Source organism: Melanerpes formicivorus, unplaced genomic scaffold, assembly GCF_026170545.1.
Source record: "Melanerpes formicivorus ecotype bairdi unplaced genomic scaffold, bMelFor1.0.p_v2 SCAF_74, whole genome shotgun sequence".
In the NCBI taxonomy this organism is placed as follows: domain Eukaryota; kingdom Metazoa; phylum Chordata; class Aves; order Piciformes; family Picidae; genus Melanerpes; species Melanerpes formicivorus.
In genome coordinates, this window is record NW_027142426.1 from 1979405 (window position 1) to 2001964 (window position 22560).

Sequence of the window (22560 nt, forward strand, 5' to 3'; positions counted from 1 at the left end):
GGTCCTGCTTCCTAAACACAACCTACGGAGCAGGCTGGCTCCAGGATTCCGTGGAAGGGGTGCGCAGACAAGCTGAGCTGCAGACCAGACCGCACACACTTTGCGGGACCAAGCGCTTCCCAGGCCGGCGGCACCTCGCTTCTCCTCCGCTCCCCCTAGCAACAGCGGCGCTGGCGGCCGCCCAATCAACGCGCGGGGTGAGGACCGAGCCAATAGAGAGGCGGGCGGGTGGGCGGAGCGTGCTGGGCTTGGGGAGGGGGAGGACCGGCTCCGCGCCGCCATTTTGACTCCTAAGGAACAAAAGAAGCGAAGCTGCAATCGGCTCTGCCCTGAGAACAGGTAACGGGCTCGTGCCGCAGCTCTCCGGCCCGCTTGGCGCCTTGGGCTCTCTCAGAACCGAGAGCCGCCGCCCTCCCACGCCACCTTGGGGAGGTCGGTTCGGGGGGGAGGGGAGGGGGTGTGCTGATCGGGGGCTGCCGCTTGCTTTTGAGGCACGGTGGGGCCCTGCTTCTGCAGGTCCCAGGTCCGCCCGCCACGAGAGGCCGGTGCCTGGCCTGGAAGAGGCAGAGGGGAGCTGCTGCCCGACTACCCGCTGAGGATGCTCTGTGGCAGCCTCGGACGTAGGGCGGCGGCAGAGGGAGGGGCATTGCCCAGCCTTCCTCTCGGGGAAGAGGAAGCAGGGTTCTGGCCAGGCATCATCTCGGGGGGATGCGGGTTTGGTCTGGGATGGAGAGTGGACGGCAACGTTCACGAAGCTTGCCTGTTCGTACCCTGCGTTCTGCTTTCTGCCGAGATTTGCCTTCCCCGCGGGGCTGCGCAAGGCCGCGGTGGGGATTACCGGGGCGGGATGCTTTCGGCAGCTCTGGCCCTGGCTCAGCCCTGGGGGCGGGGTGGGGGGGCGCAGCTATGCCGCCTTACGTAGCTCGGTGACTCCGGGGCAGGTTGTCGCCCCTAGGAGTTACTCAGCATTTCTCATCTGCCTGGTTTTCCGTTTTGCGGGAGCGATGGATGTGCTGCAGGTTTGGCGGCTGTCGCTTCGGGATGCGTTGCGTAATTGGACGTGCTGCTCACGACTACCCTTTTCCAGTGTAAAACGGAAATACTGGGTGATGGCTTGTTACGAGCTGGTTTCGGCATCACAGATCTTGTACCGTGGGTTGAGGACCTCAGGCTCTTAAATAAAAAACACGGTGGAGGCTTTGGAAATCGGCATTCAACTTAAGAAAATAAATGCTATCATTGTTGATAGAATAACAAATAGTTACACCCTCATATGCCCTTGGCCTTAATTGCACTGGGGAAAGCACGCGTGTTTACCACTGATACCTTTCCTGGTATATGGTGGAATTTAATTGCCGCTGCTTCTGGCCTTTTTTTCTTGACACAGTGCTGTATGCATTCTGTATACTCAGGTTTTTAATAAATGCATCCAGTGCCCACAGGCTTGTTTAGACTCGAGCATCTGAAGGGGTAGTTCTGCATCAAATACTATAATTAGAATTCAGCTTTGATATTTAGTCCTCAAACGTTAAAACTGATGTTTAACTTTTCAGTCAGATGAGATGTTATTGGTCCTCATTCAACATGTAACAGTGAAGTGAGAGTAGAACGATTCAAATTGGACACCTGAGAACAACAAAGTCAGAGTTCTTTTGACTTTTAAATTGTCTTAAGAATTGTCATCTTTGCCCATAACTACACTTACAAGAGATAAGAGGTATTTGTAAAATGGAAAATTGTATTTAAGTTGAAATGAATTTGTGTATTTTCAGGATTTATGATAACATTAAGGAGCAGAAGCGGGGTTTATATATACATAGATACATTTTTTTGGACTAATTTTTATAATGGATTGATTAATTTGTTTACATTTGGCCTGTTGAGCATCTTCCAGCTTGCATTTTTTCCTTCATCAAAGTATGTTATTAAATGAGGAAGAACTCAATGATTCAGTTGGGAGAATTCAGGAAAATTTACTCAGGAAAGAGTAATCAGAGGTACTCAGAAGTGTGTCTTCTGGCCACAGGAAGGATTTCAGGAAAGGTTTACTGTCCTTTATATGTACTTGTTTGGGAAAATTTGGCCAGGTAGCTTTTCACAAATGTAAATTCATTTAAGTGAAAAGCTGTTTTCCTACCTTTTCTGCCTTTGCTGCTTATACACTTCTGAAGTGATAATCTGTGGTACTTTGGTTATACAAGTAATGTAATCATCATGCTGCAGTTTCTTCTTGAGGAAGAGTGGGTTAGAGCTGTCATAACCGTGAGGTATGGTTTCTTGGGAAGGAGCTGGAAGAACGGATGGTGGCTAGTCATATGAATGCTGGACTTTGTGCTCTTAAAAATTCTTTCCCTACCAGTTGCTTGTGAGGAAGACTTCAGACTTGTCAGGCATGTGGTTTTGAAAAAAACCCAGCAAAACAGGATGACAAAAGTTGTTAAAGAAGAAAGCTTTGCTGCCTGTCAGTGGATTGATTTCCAGCTATGTCATTGGTATGGTGGTACTTTAATCAATCTCTGATCAGCTGAGAAAGATAGGAAGGTATTTTGGGAATTATTTTTTTAAGGGTATGGGAAGGGTGTCAACCTTGAGGTATTAAGCAGTCTGTCAGCTGTGATGCTAAGGATGCAAATGTCTGCCCTTGTAGAAGTAGGTGGAGGCAGGAAGTATATGCTGTCAGATTGATGGTGGAAGACCTGCTTGACTAGTGACATAAATTCTGCAAGGATCTTGTATCTAAAGGGGTAAATTCAATGGAACTCACTTTAAAACCTTTGATTCTTTTCTATCTAAATACTTCCAGTGAACTGAATTGAATAAGGTCTGGGGAAATTCTGGAGCCACTAGGATTAAACGTCATTTATTTTTCATGATTCTTTTCTGAAGGTGTTTGGAAATTGGAAAACAGCTGAGGTGCTTCTCTGAGAAGTCAGGTCCAGCAGTCAAGTTGGTGTCTGACTGTGGTTGGGAGCTGTTCTGGATCTAGAATAGGCAAAACAAGTCTCTCCTTACTAATGCTTCTGGTGCTGTCTTGGTTAGGAAGGGGTAGGTGCAAAGGCAGGGTTTAGAAGTGAAGCATGATTTAATGTGATTTTTAATCCTAAAATGAGGTGTAGCTGCGTGTTTTTTGATGCAGTTCACTGGCTTCCTTAATATTTCTGCACCAGTGCTTAAATACAAAACTGTTTAATGGGTAGGATCATATTAAAAAAAATTTGAATTTCACATCAAATGAAATTAAATTGTGACTAAACATCTTAACTGAAATGCAGTCTACTGCTAGAGCTATGCCTCAAAGTGTGAAGGTAAAAGTACAGTGGAGTCTGAGCTTTTTCAGGCTGAGGTTTTACATTCAAAATAACTCTTATGTGTCTAGTCAGCACGGGGTAGAACCATTATCTGAAAGCTGTGAGATTGGTTTTTTTAACACTGGTGTGTGGAAAAAACTTGCTGTCTTTAATTCAGTTCATCCGTTTATCAGCTGTTGAATTTGCTGATGCTTAGCTCGTCCCTGTTGGCAAGAAGCTGCAACTGGTCTCCAGGCAACGCAGGTCCAGCTGAGCATCTCTGTGCTTTGCTTGAAGAGATGAAAATTTTCCATTGCAGGGAAAGGATTTTTCCTCTCACTAATTCTTTCTATCTGGCTTTGTCTTGTGCAAGGTTATTGTATCTGTGCAACAACGTAGGGGCAGCTGTCAAATATTAAGAGGCTGCATTTTATATTTTTGAGGTATAATGGCAGGTATGTGTTTCTATAGCTTTTGTTAGAAATACATCATTAGAATGTTATTTTGGGGGCTTTGATAATAACTATTTTGCTACAAAACATTTTTTTTCTTCCTTTTTGCAAAAACTGTCTGACATAGTATCATGTGCTGTAAGGAGGAATTTCTCCTTCTGCTAAGTCTGAAATGCTGGAAGACTGGAAGAAAAATTGTTTGTTCCAATGAAGTTCTAACATTGGTTGTGTTTAACTGAGAGTTTAGAAGGTGAAATCTGCATCTTTTTTGTTTGTGTAGCACTAAATCTTTGAAGTGCTGACTGTCTCAAAGATGAGCTGTGTAGTAGTAGTCTTTTTAATAGTACAGAAAGTACTTGTTCACTCTGCTGGTCATCAGATATTAACCTGCTGCCTTTGATGCCTCTGTGTCTGGATTGTTGGTTCATATGGAGGATTGTCTGTTGGAGGTAATAGGAAGCAGTTAGTGCCCAGTTTTGCATTGTTTTACTGGAAAAACAAGGGCTTGCTCATTAAATGGTTTTGACCACTGATGAAGACAAACTGTGCTTGTGGAATGATGAATGGTTGAGCAAGAGGCAGCACAAGCAGTGGCTGCTTTGGAGCTGTGTATGAGCTCATCAGCCGGTTAACAGCCCAAACAGAACACATAAGTACAGAATTCTCACTGTAGCCTGTCAGCTGTACTGTCTCTTTGTGGTGCCTGTCTTCTATACTGCTCTGTTAACATCCAAAAAGTTGGCAGGAACTGGAAGAAAGAAAATAATTAGATTATTTGCAGAAACTGGGTAACGATGCTGCAGATGGTTGGGATTTGTACTGAGGAAGCTTGAGGACAGAACATACAATTACTTAGCTATTTTTTGTCAGAAAATCATACTTAAAAGAAGCAGGGGCTTGGGGATATTTATGCCAGAATCTGTACTAGAATGATCACAGCAAAAATGTTGATTTTATTTTCTTGAAGCACAAGGGGCTTTGAGCATACCCAAATTGTTGTTCAGTGCTGTGATGCAGAAATTTTCTACAGTGCCTGAAACCTTATCAGGAATTGTGGCTGGTGCCTAATTTCATGCTTATTGAAGATGACCTTTTTCTTTTAACATTTGTTCTTTTCTTTTTTCATCTCTCTCTCTTTTCTGAAAAACAAAATAAAAAAGAAGAGTAATTTAGTGATGTTTTGGGTATGTGGAGCAGTGTGATGGCAATAGATTTTTATTTTTTTATGGTGTCAATTAAGTTAATGTAATTCCTTTTTACAAAGATGAGAAGTGAAACTGCTGACGTGATAGTCGTCATAATGATGTCTCTAAGGTGTTAGCTCTTTCAGAAGAGGGACTCAATTTAACTGGAGATAGGTTAAATTGATGGGTGGATCTGTTTGCACTGATATAACTAGCACTGGAACTAGGAATCTGTTCAAGATAAACTAAAGTTGTCCCACTACCTTGCTGGTAAAACCAGCTAGCTTTTGCACCATTAAATGTATTGCAGCCTGCTAGGGGATGAGAGCTTTGCAGGCATTCCTTTTGTACACTTCTAAAATTGATAGTTTGGGGTTTTTTTTCATATGGCTTTATACTACTGCTTGAAGATGTAAATGGTATGAGATCAAAATGGATTAATTCTTTGACAGTGATTATTACAGTGGGCCCGTAATTGGCCCCAGATGGTGTACAATGAGATCACTGGAAGATGAAACATGAAATACATAAATAATTTCTTTCTTTTTTTAATATAGCATTTTTGAAGTATCATGCAAATGTACAGAAGGTCCTTGCTAGGTAGACACTGTGCTTGAAATGAATTACATTTACGAAGGGAAACGTTGGTGACTTTCCCCTTGGTTTTGTTGTCCCACATCAAACTCTACCTTGTAAGACTCCTCTCCTGTCTTTACTTGCTCATGTCCGGTCTGCTGCAGTTTAGCAAGAAGCACAGTGGAATTATTTGGTATTTTTTGGGGTTTGAATTTCTATAATTGCTCAGACATCCCAGAAGGAGCTGTATGTTCAAGGTCTAAGACCAAGTTATTTCATAACTCGATTTCTAGGAAAAGAGTACATAGAGGTCATAAATTCTTCCCTTTTAAGATGTGAGTATGGGTTGTTTTACCTGATGTGAGATGTTTTCCATAGTTCAAAATGGTTTGTTTCAAAAGAGGTCATAAATGTGTCTGATGAAATTTGAGTTCTTGCTCTCAAACAGCTCATCTGTCATGATAATCAGAAGTAAAATCTTGCAACCTACGCTTGAAAAATTTCGGTCAAAAGTGTAGATGGTCATTTCACATCTGAGTACATCCTTCTGAGCTATTTTAGTCCCTTTTGTAGGAACTGGTTAAAAACTTCATGTGGTGTATGCTTATGGTGTAGATTAAAATACAGATAAATGGGATGCATGAAATACGTAACCATGTGTTTTGGGTGCCATCCTTCTTGTAGTGGTTTACTTACAGATAATCTTTGCTTTATGCTTCTCTGGAAATTATTGTTCAAGGAGTTAGGCTGGATAGTGGGATTTGAGTATGCTTAAATTTAGCAACCTTGTTGTGAGGGCCAGTAGTGCTTATTATTAAAAAAAATAAATTAGGGATTGGGATTTCTGAAGGGGGAATACAGAGAGAGAAAATCTTTGTGTAGTTAATTGAATATGACCTTTGAACAGGACTTGACAGTTGTCCTCTTGAGCAACTTATGGCCGATGGCTCAGAACTCAAGGGCCAGTCACAACAATACCATGTTCTTTTATTGAGTGGCTAGAAATACAGTTCCCAGACTGCTAAATTCATGATGATGAGAAAAGCATAGCCTGAATTTATGTGGTGGGGTTTTGTTTGTTGGTTTGTTTTTTGTATCTTAAGTAACACTTTCATGTGTGTAGTCCACACAATTCAACTCTTGCTGTCATTTTTTCAGAAGATTAAAGGCTGAATGCTATTTTGGTTTCTCCTCGACAAAGGACAGTATTGTCGTCTTATAGCAACTGGTGGTTTTAGCCACTGGTGCCAGAATACTGTTTTAAGATGGATCAGTTTCTAAATAGGAAGTTTTAAGTAGCTTAGGTTTTGTGGTTCAGGTTTCTTAAGTTTCCATGGCATTTTCACTTGAAAAAAAGAGGCTGGTTCTTAAATTACACAATCCCTGGAAAATCTGCATGGGTCAGAACTGCATGTTTCTTTCTGGCTGGATATGCTTAGTAACCTGTAACTTGGTTTTAATTTTGTTCTAGGGAGATAAAATAGTTTTCCTTGAGAGGTAAAGTTCCCGCATTTCTCAAGAGTTTGGTAGGTGTTAACCTCACAGATTTCAAAAGGTGTAGGTAAATCTGAAAGCTGTTGCTTTTGGGATCTTGAAATAATAGTTCTACTGAGCACATAAACTCCTTGTGAGGGTTTAAGAAATTGTAATTGCTGTGCATGCTTCTGTTAAGAAAGAGCTAGAAGCTCTTGGAGACTGCCTTGGTTACTTGCCTTGCTTTTCCAGACAAAAGGATTGGGAAACTGGGTATCTCCTGGTAATGGTAGAGCTGATTTAAGGAAGATAGGGATAATGATTGTGCATGAACAATAACAGAATGTTATGCAACTTCAGATGTTTTTGGTTTATAGTTTGCTCTCTTCTTATGCTTAATGTTCCATAATTCTTAATTCAGTTTCTAAAGTTGTGTTCCAAAGCCTTTTTGGTCTTTGCTGCAAGAGGTAGTTTTGCAGCTATGTTAAATTTAAGATGGAAACACGGCCTAACCTGTGTGGCAGTGTTTATTTCTGGTAGTAATTGTTTGGGTTATATTTGAAGGAAGACAAAACTAGCACTTTATGTTTAGAGAATAAAAGGAGATAGAATAAACATACTGCTGGTTTAAAAAAAAAAATGTGCTAAAAGAGTGCATCTTTCTGTAGATTTTTTAGCATCTCAGTGCAATGTCTTTCCACAGTCTAGACAAAGTTCTTAGCAGATAGAAAAGGCTTAATGCTTTGTTACCACAAAAAAAAAAAAAAAAAGGCTCTCTAAGGGTGCTGGTTTAAACTGTTGTGAAGTTCACAGCAGAACAGGATCTTGAGTGTAGCACTTGAGTCCTTTGCCATTGCAACCAGTGTTGGGCTATCCTTACTCAGTATTTTTCAATGTTTCAGTATTCCTACAGTTGGAAGAGACCTCAAAGATCATCAAGTCCAACCTGTCACCACAGACCTCATGACTAGAGTAGGGAGGACACTCCTTTCAGTTGAGGGGGAAAAACCTAGAGGACTAGTACTTTCAGGTGTGAAATACCTGACCTGTGTTCCTCGGAAGAACCTAGGACATTTCAGGAGGCTTTTCTGCAGTTTTAAATTGGCTAAAGACTTTTAAAATGGTTTAGTAATTTTGAAGATATGTTAAACTGTTAAATATTTACAAAAATGTTTGAACTTTTTTTTAAAACCCCAAGTATTTCAGTTGCATTTTGCTTGTCGTATGCCAGGAACAGATAAGCTCCATCACGGAGCATAATTTTCTTTACATCTAATGCCAGTGGATATTCTTTAGTTTTATTGGTAAATTCCTCCAATAATACAGCAGGGAAAATGTATGGAATTTGATACAGGGAGTTGGTGTAACTTGTGTGGAGGAGAGCAAGGGCTGCTACTTTAATTTATTGACCTGATGAATAGATACTTTCCACCCAATATTAAGCATGCATTCTTTATTGTTGGGAATGTTTGTTCACAGTGTGGTGTTAAAAATAGGGTTGCTTCTCTACCTTGATAGGCCAAGACTGCTATCCCTCTGTCACATTCCCAAAGGGGTTTGCAAACACGTTTTGTGGCAACTTTGTGCATGAGTTAGTTTATAATTATGGATTTCTAGATTCAGTCTGGTATGTGTGATTAAGTAAAATAATTAAAGGTAGAGGGGTTTGTTGGTTGGCTGGTTCATTTTGTTTGGAGTTTTTTGTTTGTTGGTTGGGTTGGGTTTTTTTTCCATTTTTATCTGAAGTTCTTTCCTTTTTCCAGACTACAGCAATTTGGTTCTGCATTCACCAGCCCCTTAGTAAAAGGCAAAATTACGTTGTATCAATGCTTTTAACAAGCAGTTGGTTTCTTTCACTGGTCTAGCCTTACATTCAGCAGGAAGAATTTTTGTTTTGGCTCTTTGTATCTGTAGGTGCTTATGATGCTCATGGCTATACTGCCTGACTCCCATCACCTTCATTCAAGGTTAACCAGTGAAGGTTATAGTAAAAGTATTTCTGTTTGGAAAGGAAATGCACATGTCATCTCAATATGTAGGTGTAGAAAAGTTGGTATTTTACTCTTGGATTTGCAAATGTTCCTGATGACTATTTTTGCAAACCTCATGCTTACTCATCTCTGAGGGGAAGTCATGCAGAGATAACTCTGTGATTGATAAATTGATTTTGTAACAGAAGTGCCTAGGTGACCTTGACTTGCACAGAAATTAATAGCTCACCACCTTGCTGCCTTCTGTCATATTATTTTACATTTAGTGAGAACAGAAAATGGGACAATTGAAAAGCAGTATGCTTGCCTGTGTGATATCTTCTTCATCAAGTGATCCCTACTTGATGCTGTGGCACAGCCCCCCTTCCCACTCTGATGTTGAAAGCTCTTAAGTCTGCTGTATTAGATTTGCAATACTTGCTGTTTAGGAGACAATTTTTTGTTTATCTTGATGATGTCCATGCACTCTTGTATTGAAGATAAATTTTTCCCTTAAGATTAGTTACCAGAATACATGTTTGCTCCCTGTAATCCTATGGAATTTGTCTGCTCCTAAGGCTTTTTCCTGAACCATAGACTCTTAGAGGCACATTATTATGCAAGGCTCTGCATAGGTAGTAACCTTAACGAGATTTAAAAGCTACAAAGCATAGTTTTTATTACTTAAAATTGATTATGTTACAGTCTGAGATACAAAAGACTACAAAAGCATCCGACTGTGGGACTTAGGTTGTGTTTGGAGGAATCCGTTAAAACAGTTGTGATAAATGAATGCAGAGGTCGTCTTGCTGGTAAGAATTAAGAACATCTGTTGCACAGGGTTTGTTCCCAAATCTCTGTGCAGCTAATCTTTAAAATGTAATTTTGTATTTCCAATACTGTTTTTAGGCAGCTAATTGGACACTAGAGGATGTGAGTATTTCTGTTCTATGCTTAAGAACTTCTGGAGCAGAACACACCAGAGTAACTTCAGTTCATGAGCTAAGCAGCAGCTAAAGTGAGTGTTAGAAGCAATTCCTCACTGATGATGAACTGGACGAATTTGCTAATAAAATAGTGTTATATGTGGAGGAATGACATGGGGCTTCATTAAAATCACAAATTGTGCAAGACCTTTGATCCTGAGCATGTTTAACATATCTAATGTTTTTAATATTCTGATGTATCTTCCACTTTGTACTTTGTGTTCTTGGATTCAAGTAAGGTGCCTTGCTGTTTGTAAAGTATCAAGTATATTCTGCTTCAGTCATGAAGGATTGTTCTTTTTGCCAGAATGTAATGACTTCAGTTTTGTCCACAAAACAGGTTCTCACAACCAGACCATATGCTTAATCCATTGATACTTGCAATTCCTCTGTCATTTCTCAGCTGATACTCATTTCCTCCTGAGCAATCTTTGCATTGAAACTTTTTTCTCCTTGGCATCTCTAATAGGTCACTGATACTCTTATTTTTTATTATTTATATTTTTTTTTCTCCTCCTGTTGGCTGGCTGTGCCATTCTTCCATTTCCTTGGAAGCTAAAGAAAAGGATTAGCTTTGCAGGGTTAGGTGGACTGATAGTGACCTGCAGCAGCTGTGCTCTGCAGGTAACTCTGCTTTAGCTTTCTCTTTGAACTACCCAGTGAACTGAGGAAAGAACAAGCAGAAAGCTTTGCTGCCTTGCTATTTCTGTCAGTGTAAAGCTGATTTATGGCTATTTGAAGGTGCAGGTACTGAAGATGCAAAGTAAAAAGCATACACTTGAGAGACTCAAGTTTTAACAGATTAGTTAAGGTAGTTCTGCATAAATAATTCTGCTATTGCAGAGTTTTGGCAAAAGGTGTTATTCCTAAAGATGGTTATGAAGGACAGAGCTGCTGCTTAATTGAGAGCTGTTCTCACCAGAGAATATGTTTGCTAATACAATTATACATGGGAAGTAAGAATCTAATGACATGGAATACCTTCCAAAGAATACCATCACCTGAGATTAATATTAAAGGTCTGAAAAGATGAGCTCATTGTGATACATTTTCAGTGGTCATTGTCACACATGAATGAGAATGAGATGTCTGTGTATGTCACTTCTTTTTTTCAGATTTAGGTTTTAAATATCTTTTGCTGATGACTGTAAGAATGACATTGCTCAAGCCATTGTTATTGTGTCTAGACGAGTTTTTATTTGCTTTCTTCAAGTTATGTCATATTTTTCTCTTAAAATACTTTACATGTGGAGGAATAGTACATCTGCTTTTTTTGGCTTATGTGTCCTTTGAACAAAAGATCTTGGCCAAAGGCACTGAAAAGCACATTAGGAGGAAGAGGGCAGGGTACACTGAGCCTGTGTTTAGTATCTGGGAAATTTGCCTAAAACCAGCTGTTCTGGGCTCTTTCTTGCCCAAAGAGCATTGAAAACAAACTGGGTGTAGAATCAGAGGAAAGGCAGTAAAGAACCGCATTGTGCTTACGCTGGTCAGCATCAATGCCACTTGAAGCTATTAGTCTTAGGATTTCTGAGGACGTGCCACCAGTTTGACATCCTGATGAGATTGTTATGGAAGTAAAGTATTTATAAATGAAGCAGTGCAAAACTTTTTTGATGGGCGTTACAATTGTGCTCCAGGTCCTGTGGTTAATCCGAGTGGCAAGATTCCCAGTGTTAAGTAGAGCCAAACTGACAAACAAATCCTAATTGATTGTAGTGGTAATGTTAAAGCATGCAGCAGACAAAAAGATCTTACTCATAAACTGTTTGCAAGGGAGACAAAATTTATTGGATGAAAACAAACCGAATTTACTAGGTAAACAGTGCTTCTTATCTTGAAATGCTAAAATACATTAATTGTTCAAAGTGCAAGCTAAAACCTCTGGGTTCATTAAAATGTAATTGTGAGGGCTCGCTCTTGCCTTCTTGAGCATAGTGACTCTGTTCAAGTTATAAGAAGGCAGTAAATAGCACAAATAAGTTTGTTTGAAGGCTGTACAGCAAGGAACTTCTTGCTGACGCTGTTCTGCAGTCCTTTTGCATGCAGTTTTCTGCTGCATAGCTGTATGAATACAGCTTTTTCAGCAGGGGCCTGTTGCCACGAAAGTCTCGTAGAAGCAGAACATGTGGGAGTTACACTGGAGCTTTGGAAGATAAAAACAGGAGGAGAGCTTACTAATAATACAGGCACAGCAAACGCAACTTGCATGAATTTCTCCTTTTGGTAGATGCACGTTTGCCTGGTCACACAGATGGGGTGCACTGTGTATGACTGTATGTAGATGTTCACTACATTTTCTGTTTAAAAAAGCCCAACCCTGCCTACATATTTAATAAATGCTATTTTTGTACTATCAGAGCAATAAAAACCTTGCTTTGCTATCCCTTGGAACGGGAAGTTACTCTGTGATGTGCTACCAGATCTTACTTTTCCAGGAAACAGTGAAGTAGCATGAGTAGTACTGTCTGTTCCTGTGCCTTGCAGTTTCATTGTTGAGTGAATGTGGTGCTCCATGTGCAAGTATTGGCTGGACCACTGGCATTGGGAAAGCAAACAAGATGAGCTGCTATTAATGAGCTCCCTGAAGATGTGTTGGGTTAACAAGGTGTTGTGACATTGTTCATGTTGAAGGTGCTTCTGCTATAGAGTCATTCCTATAGCATAGATGTTTACAAGGCTGAGGTCCTGATGCAACTTTTCTCCAATGCAGTAGGACCTGACTTAACTAAGTATTTGAAACTAAGGGATGTTGCAAAGTACTTGCATAGTTTGTATTGCTGCAGCTGCCAATCAGTGTGTTGGCATCAGGGATAACAAGGAAGGAAGTCACAGAGTGGTAATGCTGTCTTGGAAAAAGTGGCTCTTGTTTATGTGCTGTGGTGCTCTTAAAAGTGCCTCTGCCAGTGTAGAGTACTGTCACCACTGGATATTTTACATAGGTAACTGTGCATCCAAAGTAGAAGCTGTCACTCTTCTGGCTTTCCCCAGGACATTCCAGAACACTGCAGTTGGTGGTTCTAGGAAATCATGATGAAAACTCTCGAGACTTGTAAAATCACTGGTGCATTATACAAACACAGACTGATGCTTAACATTTCTCTAATAGAAAATGGAAACAACTCTCAGTCACAGCTTACTCAGGAACTGATGTGGCTTGCTAAGTGTGTGTTTGGTGAAAGATTGAAGTATGTTAAACATCTGCTGGTAAGCCAGCATTGAATCTGAGGTGGAGAGCAGTGTGGCCTTGTACAGAGTTGGTGGTTCTGTGGGGAGCCATCAAGCAAATATGTGGCTGTAGAGCATTGACAGTGCCACCTTCTGACTACAGCAGCTACAGTGGTGGGTTGGACATCCTGATGTTTCAGGTCAGGCTGAGATATGCAGCTGTCCAACTGCCTGGGCGCCACAGTAGGGATCAACTTGGCTGTTGTTAAGTGGTTTTTGGAAATAGCTTGTGTCCTCAGGGGAACTTGAGATGCTTTTACCTGTGTGCCTGCAAGTTGTTGAGTTGCTGACATTGAGGTAGATGAGAAACTTCTCTGGGCATGCAGTAACTGTATTATGAAAAGTACAGGAAAGTAGTACAAATAGCGATTGAAAGTTTACTAATTTTCTCTAATCTTAAAATACAAATAAACGCTCAGAAGAGAGTATTGATTCTGGGAAATACAACTCCAGATTAAATTTTACATACTCTTGTCGAGGTGACCTGAGTTTTGTTTTCTGTATTACTTTGTGTGTGCTTGTTTTCTTTTAAAAAAAGCTAACTGGTGTGTAGTGAGTAAAACTATTGATCTGTTATCTTTAGGTGCAGTAAACATTCCAGGAGCTGGAGTTCAGTGGATCGATCTGTTGTTTCTTTAAGCAGTTTAGTCGTTTAATTCAATTAATGCCCTTAGGTACAGGGCATGCTGTAGGCGGTTGTAGTTCTGTTAAGTGCCACAGCCCTAAGCCCGCGGGTCTGTGCGTTTCCAGTTAATGTAAAGCTGTTAAATATCTAAGAGGGACAAACAAAAATAGACCGGTGACCTAGAACACTTTGTAGTCTCTTTGTATTAAGTGCATTATTGTTAGTGTAATGATCTTCAGACGAAATAAGTATGAGGTTGTTTTTAGCTGCAAAAAGTTAATGATTAAAGCTCGGGTCTAAAATTAGAGCAACTGAACTTAAAGTTTTGCTGTAAGATAGAGACCAAGACAGTTATGTTTTGTTCTTTAGCTTTGCTTCTTTGCATATTGAAGTGCAAGCTGCGTGAAACTGGAGGCCGTATGTGTAGCCACAGGGGTGCAACACCAGTTCCTTTGGATGGCGATGGAACCCCTCTCTGCCTGCCTTCTGCTCTGCTCGCGCAAAAACCAGTTCGTGGAAAATGGCTAATTAGCGTTGTAGTTTAAACTGAAAAGTTAGAGTCTGTGTCACATTTTAAATACCTGACACATCATCATGAATAAACCAGTGAAATAAGTGTCCAGCCTGGACATCGGCAGGTTTCTGTGGTTGCTGCCCTTGTCTGGAAGGCAGGAGTTGTAAACGCCGTGTTAATTGCGAATTTCTGGGACTGGCCCGGGATGTGCTGTTCGCCTTCAGCCAGGGCGGGATCGCTAGGAACGCTAGTGCGTCTGGCTTTGGGACAGACGCTGGAAGACGTTTGGTGTAACTCGTCGGGATTTATCCTCAATATTGTTTTAATTAGAAAAAGAAAACCCACCCCGACCCCAGCCCGAGCAGCCTCCAGTACTCCGTAGTCCCCGTTCTGCCTGCCCGTTCTCAGCGCTGCCCGTGCGCACGCGTGACTGGGCGGGGCGAGCGTGGGGAGCAGTACGCCCCGCCCCTACAGGGCTCCCATTGGCTGAGGCCCGGAGAGGGCGTGGCGCGGCCGACCTGTTTGCCGGCGCCCCGCGCGGACCCTCAGTCGGCCGCGCAGTGAAGCGAGCGGCGGTTGTTCCGCCTCGCCCTGCTTCCCTCGGCTCGCTGTAGCCCCAGGCCGCTTTGCCGGCGGCGCCAGCTCTCGACCTTGCTTACCCAGACCTCCGCGTGCGGCGAGACTGACGGCTGGGTGCTCTCTTGTGTTTTATTTTTTAACAGACTTTTGAACCGAAATAATACCGTCATATCTCGGAGGCTGGCGGCTCTGAACTGCTTCACGACTGTCGCCGCCTTCTGTCTAATGTGCTACAAGGATGAGCCCAGCATTTGGAGCTATGGAAGTGGAGCACTATTCCAAGGGAGTCCTGCTCGAGCCTTTTGTTCACCAGGTTGGAGGACACTCCTGTGTCCTCCGGTTTAATGACAAGACCATCTGTAAACCCCTTATTCAGAGGGAACACCAGTTCTATGAGACTCTCCCAACAGAAATGCGTAAATTCACTCCACAATATGAGGGTAAGTTACCAAACCTTAGAACAGGGTTGGGCTTCTTGTTTTTGTAAACATAAGTGTGCTATGCGCTCTGTTATCTCTGAAGTCTCTTCTGTGTGGAAGAGATTTTGGGGTTTTCTTTTCATGTATTCTGATGTTGTCTGAGGCAGGCTGTGGAGATGCAGGGTGGAAATGCTTGCCAAGTTGATGTTGGGGCTGACTAACAGCATTAGAGTAGAGCAGCTCTGCTGATGATAGCCCATGTATCTCCCTTAGGCACAGGTAAGTAGCTAACAGCTTGTGAATGCTTTCAGTAGTTCTCTGCTGCCTTTTTTTTTCTTGTGGATTTCTACATAACTTTTTTTGCCACTTGTTTAAATGTCTGTTTACAAGAAATTGGTAAGACTGGTTAACAGTGTTTTGTGCAAGCTTAGTTGTGGTCTCTTGTGTTTGGGTTTTTCCTCTGGCTCTCATTTTGATCACAATAAATACATGTTGGTAAGGTGTCTGGTTGAATATTTGCCATGGTGTTTTTGGCATTAAGGAAATGAAAATTCATGGCATTTAGGTAGGCAAGGATCAAGTAGCCACGATTGAGGCTGAGTCAGATGTTATGTAGGAGTGGAAATTCCAGTTCTCCGAAGAATTGCACTAGCTAACAGAAACACGTTTCTTTCTCTCTGCTATTCCATCATCTACTGCCTGATGATTAATAAATATGTCTGAAATGCTTTTTAAAATGGAGTTGCTTTTTAGAGCACATTGATTTTAACCACCATAAGGGTGATGAGGTAATGCTTAATGTTTGTGAAGCTGGCAGAAGACTTCAGAGGGGATGTTTCAGAGTTAATACTCGCTGCACGCTTACAGAGACTTTTTGACATCTCTAGCTGCGAGTTCTGTTGGACTGGAAGAAAATGTGGTCTTTGAATGATGCTTCTGAAATTGTAATAGAACAATTGTACTAGTGTATATGGCTTTCTGGGGAGCGTGGGGAGGGATTTAGGGGCAAGGGGCTTCATTTGGTCAGTCTCTGTTATTTTTTCCAGGATAAAGCCAAAGGCCATTTTCTAGCTGGTTCCCCTTTTTTTTTCCTGTTGTCCTTTCCTTTTGGCAGCAGGACTGTCAGTCAGAGCTTCTGCACATCCTGCCCCTGCTACTGTAGGTCTCGGAGCCGCCTGCCCAGCTCAGAAGTACCAATCTCTCACCAAGACCTCTCCCCTCTGGCCTAGTGATGGGCTTCAAGAACTGTGCAAACTGATTTGAGAATAAAGAGAGAGGACTACAAAATGAATTTAAAACCAGTTCAGACAATTGTTATGGTGTCTTCATTAACCATGAAACTTGCTAAGGCAGTACTGAGCGCATCTGTGTCAGAGTGCTCTGCTAAGACACTTAAAATGCAACGCAGTGCTCTAGAGACACTTGAAGGGAGGATAAAAAAAAATGCTTTCAGAGTCTACCATGTTTCTGTACCACAAACAGATTTGTTCTGTATCATATTTTTATTACTTATTTCACAAGATTGCTGCATAACCATTATCAATAAAATATATTCCAAAAAGGAGAAGAAAGTGTATAATTAAAGGTGGTGATTCAAAGTGGAAGCTTTTGGACTAGTTTCTGTTGTAATGTTACACTTCTCTCGTTTTGCTCTACATGCAGATCTTTTCCCCTGGGCATCTATTAACCAAATCTTGTTTGGATAAGTGTTTTTGGTTTTGGTTTTTTTTTCCTTTTGCTGTCATGCAAAACGTAGCTTTTGGTGTGAGTTTTTTTGTATGCAGGTCACTTTTCACTGCCAAGATGTTAACAGATGTTTTACATCTCCCTTAGGGTCAGTCCAGTTAGGTTTTTTTAAATTAATAAAAGCTTTTGTTAATTGAAATTGTCTCCTGTTATTATTTAATTCTTACTTGACTGATCAGAGAAAGAAAAAGAACCTTTTGTATCATTGTTTTGTCAATATGATAAATTGTCTTTTGCGAGGTGTCATTTTTGTCTAGATCTTTTGATATTTGTTAGGTTGGCAGATGAGTTTTGGCCTGTGGCAAGATAGAAACTAAGGACCAGGGTAAGAGAAAAAACTAAAAGTTGCTATATTCTTAGTGTAATACTGTACATTCTCTAAGGCTTGCTTGTCACTTCAGCAGTTCATAACTGTTTGTGTCCTTTCTCTCTTCAGGTGTGGTGTCGGTGAGCTTTGAAGAGGATGAAGATGGAAATTTATGTCTAATAGCATATCCATTAAATGGGGACCACGATAACTTAGAAACCTTAGATAATTCTGACTGTGAACCCAAAAGCAAGCTGTTGCGATGGACTAACAAAAAGACAATGTTGTTAGAAAATGAGAAGATATCTAAGGAATGGGTCCGACAGCACAGGAAAGAGGAAAAAATGAAAAGGTAAGCGTGCTGGCTGGACCTGGAGTGCAGGATGCTGAAGCATAATGTTTTATGCTGTCAAATTTGGATCCAGAGAATTCTCCAGAGCTCTAAACTTCCATTTTCTCTTCTTCTCTCATTTGCTTTTCCTGACATCTTCAGTGCAGACAGGTTCAGTAGTGAAATTAGTACGTGCTCAGCCCAGAAGCCTGTTGAGTCATTGCTTTCTTTTGCTTTGGTTTGTTTGGGTTGGTTTTTGTTGGTTTGTTATGTTTTGGTGTTGTGTTGTTTTTTTTTTTTTTCTTGTGGTGAGCTGAAAAAGGTTTCCCAATGTTATTTTTGAAGCTTAAAAAAAGCCACAAACAAACAAAAAAAACCCCACCCAAAAAACCCAGAACAAAAGATAGTCACAAAACAAGCCGAGGCCAAAAAACCCACATACCATTGCATGAATCCTCCTTTATGCCTATTAGTGACATTTTCCCCCTTGTTCATTAATGCTGATTGTGCCCACTTTGTGCTGTGATGTATTATGCAAAAAACAGTGACCTCAGCAAAGAATAAATCTTAGAGCATATTGCTGCTACTTGCATGACTTCTATAGAAGTTACACAGGTAAAGAATATATAAGTAGTAGTATTACATGTTTTGTAGTACACTTGACTATGTGCCAGTTCATGTTAATAAGGAAGTGGCTTTATAAAGGTTGAAATATGACTGATGGGCAACTTGAGCACTAAACAAAACAAAGCTTATACCAACTCTTAGTGAAGGTGAGCAAAGTAATAGGAGTTAAATGCACTGACAACCCTTTTGAAGTGCTTGTTCTTCTACTTGACCTCTAATTTGCTGTGTCACTCTTTTTTCTAGTCACAAATTGGAGGAAGAATTTGAGTGGCTGAAGAAATCAGAAGTCTTATATTATACTGTAGAGAAAAAAGGAAATGTCAGTTCACAGTTTAAACACCATAATCCTTGGAGCATGAAATGTCACCAGCAGCAGTTGCAGCGGATGAAGGAAAATGCAAAACACCGTAATCAATATAGTATCCTTTCCTGAAAATGCCTCCTAACAATGGAATGAGTGGTGCTTTGGTTTTTACTTCTTGAAGATGCCAGATTAAAAGTACAGAGCAGGCTTAATTGCAATCCAGAGAGACTCTAAAGCCATGATCTAGTTGGTGACTTTGAAGGGATTGCCAGCACTTTCTAGAACACAGGCTTTTACAGCATGTAATAAAATAGCCAGGCTGGGAAATTCATATAACTTAATTCAAATCTGCAGAGTGTGGATTAGTGGCAGGTTTTACAGTTCCACATGAACAATTTGCTAGCAAAAGCTTTCAAGGGACAAGAGTTTTGTCACTTTCAGTCACTGTTTTGGTGTTGGTTATCTTAACAACTAGAAGCATCTTTCTGGTTTCAGAAGCTTCTTAAATATAGAGGATATTCAACTGCTTTCACCTGTCTGGTTTTAGTAGTCTATTTAGTAAACCTTTGTGATAAAGAAAAGATGAATATAAACTGTCATGCAGGATTAGAGCATGAGAAGAAACAACAGTGACCACGTTCATGAAATCTGAACCACATGGTCTTGTGCTGTGGAACTGTAGGCAAATCCACTCTCTGCATTCTGTGGAGAAAAGATCTTGTTGTATGCAGACTTGGATGCAATGATACATCCTGGAAATATAAATAGTACTATCTATATACTTGGGTAAACATTCCTCTTGTGTGAGTTTTGGTGAATGGATTACTAGAATATCTCTAATAGACTGTTCAAAACAATGGAAAGCATTTAATGGCTGGTATCCTCACCATCTCAGTGGAGATGACTATTGCATTACCTAAATTAGAAGTGTGTGGTATTTGCAGAACACTTTCTACAGATGCTCTGAAGTGCTCCTAAATTGTGTTTTAGAGCTGGTGTGAAAATGATTCTCTGTTTTTTAAATCGTAACTGAAGCACTCAGAATCTTCATTTCCCAACCCCCAGAAATCCCTTACTCAATAGGAAACACTTGATAATTCCATGTCTACTTCTGGATTATATTTCTGTGACCTTGTTTCTTTGGTTTTAGTAGGTTTGTGTTTTTGTTGGTTGGTTTGGGGTGGTTTTTCATTATTATTTAATGTGGAAATTCACCTGTGTAGAGTTCCCTAGAGACCAGCAAAAACCAATTTAGGTAGCTGTAATTTTGGATAGGCTAAGATACACTGGGTATGCTTAAAGTTAAGACTGTGATAGTGGCTTTAAAACCTGTGTGCCTCGTTGTGAAGCTTGTTCCTTAACTAACCAGAATTCATTTTGCTGGAAAACCTAACATCTCGATACGAAGTACCGTGTGTGTTGGACCTTAAGATGGGAACCCGGCAGCATGGAGATGACGCTTCAGAAGAGAAGAAAGCCAATCAGATCCGCAAGTGTCAGCAGAGTACATCAGCTGTCATTGGCGTCCGAGTTTGTGGCATGCAGGTGAGGGGAAAACTGTGTCAGACTTGCACTGTTTTTTCTTGGGGGGAGGGGGGGGGGGTTAGCTAATGCAGTCCTCCCACATGTTGCTTCTTGAAATGCTGCGCTTTTATTTCTTTCAGTGAGAGCAATGAGGCTTTTGGGTATTGCTTATCAGCTGAAGGTGGCAGCAGAAGCAACCTGCTGCATGTGCTCTGTGTCAGTGAAGGCGTTTTCTGAGCATAAAAATAGTCTCCTGCACGGTAGCAGCGAATTAAAACTGTGTAGTAAAATTACTAAGTCCATCAACGTTTCAGCATAGCATTGGAAACAGCTGAAAGGGGAGTCTGCCAGTACATGCATTCTGAGTAATCTGTGGAAATTTGCCAGAGTATTAAGAAGCAATAAGTTCTGTCTTGTAGGCCCTGAAAAGCCATAGATCCTTCACTGCTTGAAGTAGACTTACTGCAAAGTGCAGACAAGAAGTGGCTTGATAAGACTTGTGGTCAAATAAGGAGATAGAGTTGCATGGACTTTCACCTGAGTGTTTTGTTTACACGTTTCTGCATTCCTAGAGTGACAAATGGGAAACAGCTTGTTTGTTTTTAAGGCTTTTCTGAAGCCTTTCCTCCCATCCAATAGATTCCAGGAATGCCATCAGTGTTTGCTAGGACTTGTTCCACAGTATGATTGTTGGCATGTTTAGTATTCAGATCACTGTTTAACTTCGGGGAAAAGCACAAGGCAGAGAGGGAAATGTGGGGGCTGTGTTTCTAAGCACTATGTGCTGGATTCAAAGCGAGCTGGGCATGCTCATTGAGTTCACCTGCCAGTACAGACCTGTGCTGGAAAACAAGGGGGAACTTTGGAGGCACCTGCAATTCTTATGTGACCCAGATGTTTAGGTATTACTAAGCTGTGTGGTGTATAGATAGATAGGAAAGAGTCTTCCTGTGGGAGTACCTATGGTGTCTTTAGATGCAGGGGATAATGGAGCACACCTTGGTTTTATATAGGAGTGTTTACTGTCACTTAGTGCCCAGCACTGTGGGAGTCGGCTGGTATGCTTGTGAGCAGGGGCAGGTCAGGGGCTGAGTGAGTGGCTACACTGTAAGCTGTAGCTTGACTTTGGAGATCTTGTATGCAGTTTTCCTGATCTCACTTAAACTCATTCTTACATTCCTGATGGAAATCTAAACTGAAGGAATTTTCCATTTCCTCCTTGTATCAAGAGTTCCACAGACACTGCTGGATCTCTCATTAGCAGTTGTAAACTATACAAGAGCAATTTAAGTGAGTCTTAAGTCACCTTATAAAAGGTGTCTGTAGCATGTTTGTGTTCTCCCTCAGGGCTTTATCACTATCACTATCACCAGCCATTTTAACTATTCATTTTCTCTTGTCTTGTGTTCCTATACACAGGTCTACCAGGCAGGCACTGGCCAGCTGATGTTCATGAATAAATACCATGGAAGAAAACTCTCAGTCCAAGGATTTAAAGAAGCACTTTACCAGTTCTTTCATAACGGCAAATACCTGCGCAGGGAACTCTTTGAGTCCGTTATCAAAAAACTGACTGAACTCAAGTCTGTCCTAGAGAAACAGGAGTCTTACCGCTTCTATTCGAGCTCCTTGCTGATCATTTATGATGGGAAGGAAAGACAGGAAGTTTCTGTCGATTCGGACCCAGAGGACTTGGAGGACCTTTCAGAGGAGTCTTCAGATGAGTCAGCAGGAGCCTATGCCTACAAACCGACTGCTAGTACTGTTGATGTCCGTATGATAGACTTTGCCCACACGACCTGCAAGTACTATGGAGAAGATAGTGTGGTGCATGAGGGCCAAGACACGGGCTATGTTTTTGGACTTCAGAATTTAATAGATATTATTAAAGAAATAAGAGACGAAAGCAGTGAATAAACAGTGTGACTGCACATGAGTAGAAAGCACTATTGTGACTCTTGGTATTCCAAAATTATTGGCCACTTTCTGGTGGTAGGAATCTTTACAGGCTCTGGAGGAGTGGTCCCATCAGAGTCAAACTTGTTTGGAGGGCATTTACTTACATTGGTGCTGGACCTAGCACTGGCAAATCTTGGTATCCTTATTTATTTTAACTTTCTTAAACATTCCATATTTGATTACTTGGATACCTCTGTTATCCCTGTGTGTATGCGTTCCAATAAAATTCTTTTTGTTCATTGTAAGCCATGTTTCTGCTGTTGCTGGTGACAAAGGTGGAGCTCAGAACTTCCCAGTGCTGTAATGCAAAAGCAGCATATGAGCAGCAAGGCTTCCCTGCCTTGGCACACTGACTGTGGAGTAGCAGTTCTTTTCTGGGCCTCCTGTCAAGAGCCATGAGCAAGTCCAACAGAGAGCCACCACAGTGGCCATGGCCTGGAGCACCTGCCCTTTGAGGAGAGGCTGAGGC

The 22560-nt window shown here is 41.3% G+C and overlaps 1 protein-coding gene across 2 annotated transcripts; it reads left to right on the forward strand.

The window, feature by feature from the left end:
- Nucleotides 1-251: 251 nt before the first annotated feature.
- On the forward strand, nucleotides 252-22336 carry IP6K2 (inositol hexakisphosphate kinase 2). 2 transcript variants are annotated; one of them, XM_068163753.1, is made up of 6 exons: nucleotides 252-339; nucleotides 15018-15314; nucleotides 17476-17698; nucleotides 18548-18723; nucleotides 19978-20153; nucleotides 21552-22336. In XM_068163753.1, the coding sequence occupies exons 2-6, from the start codon at nucleotides 15113-15115 to the stop codon at nucleotides 22047-22049; spliced, it is 1275 nt and encodes a 424-aa protein (XP_068019854.1). In that variant the 5' UTR covers nucleotides 252-339; nucleotides 15018-15112; the 3' UTR covers nucleotides 22050-22336. The 2 variants fall into 2 exon arrangements, with proteins under 2 accessions (XP_068019854.1, XP_068019855.1); XM_068163754.1 differs by lacking the exon at nucleotides 252-339 and having other exon boundaries at nucleotides 14833-15314.
- The last annotated feature ends 224 nt before the right edge of the window (nucleotides 22337-22560 follow it).

Bases quoted from the DNA above. Each gene is read 5' to 3' on its own strand.
- IP6K2 (XM_068163753.1), top strand. From the start codon at position 15,113: ATGAGCCCAGCATTTGGAGCTATGGAAGTGGAGCACTATTCCAAGGGA. The intron at 15,315-17,475 runs GTAAGTTACCAA...TTCTCTCTTCAG, and splicing joins ATTCACTCCACAATATGAGG to GTGTGGTGTCGGTGAGCTTT. The intron at 17,699-18,547 runs GTAAGCGTGCTG...TCTTTTTTCTAG, and splicing joins AAAGAGGAAAAAATGAAAAG to TCACAAATTGGAGGAAGAAT.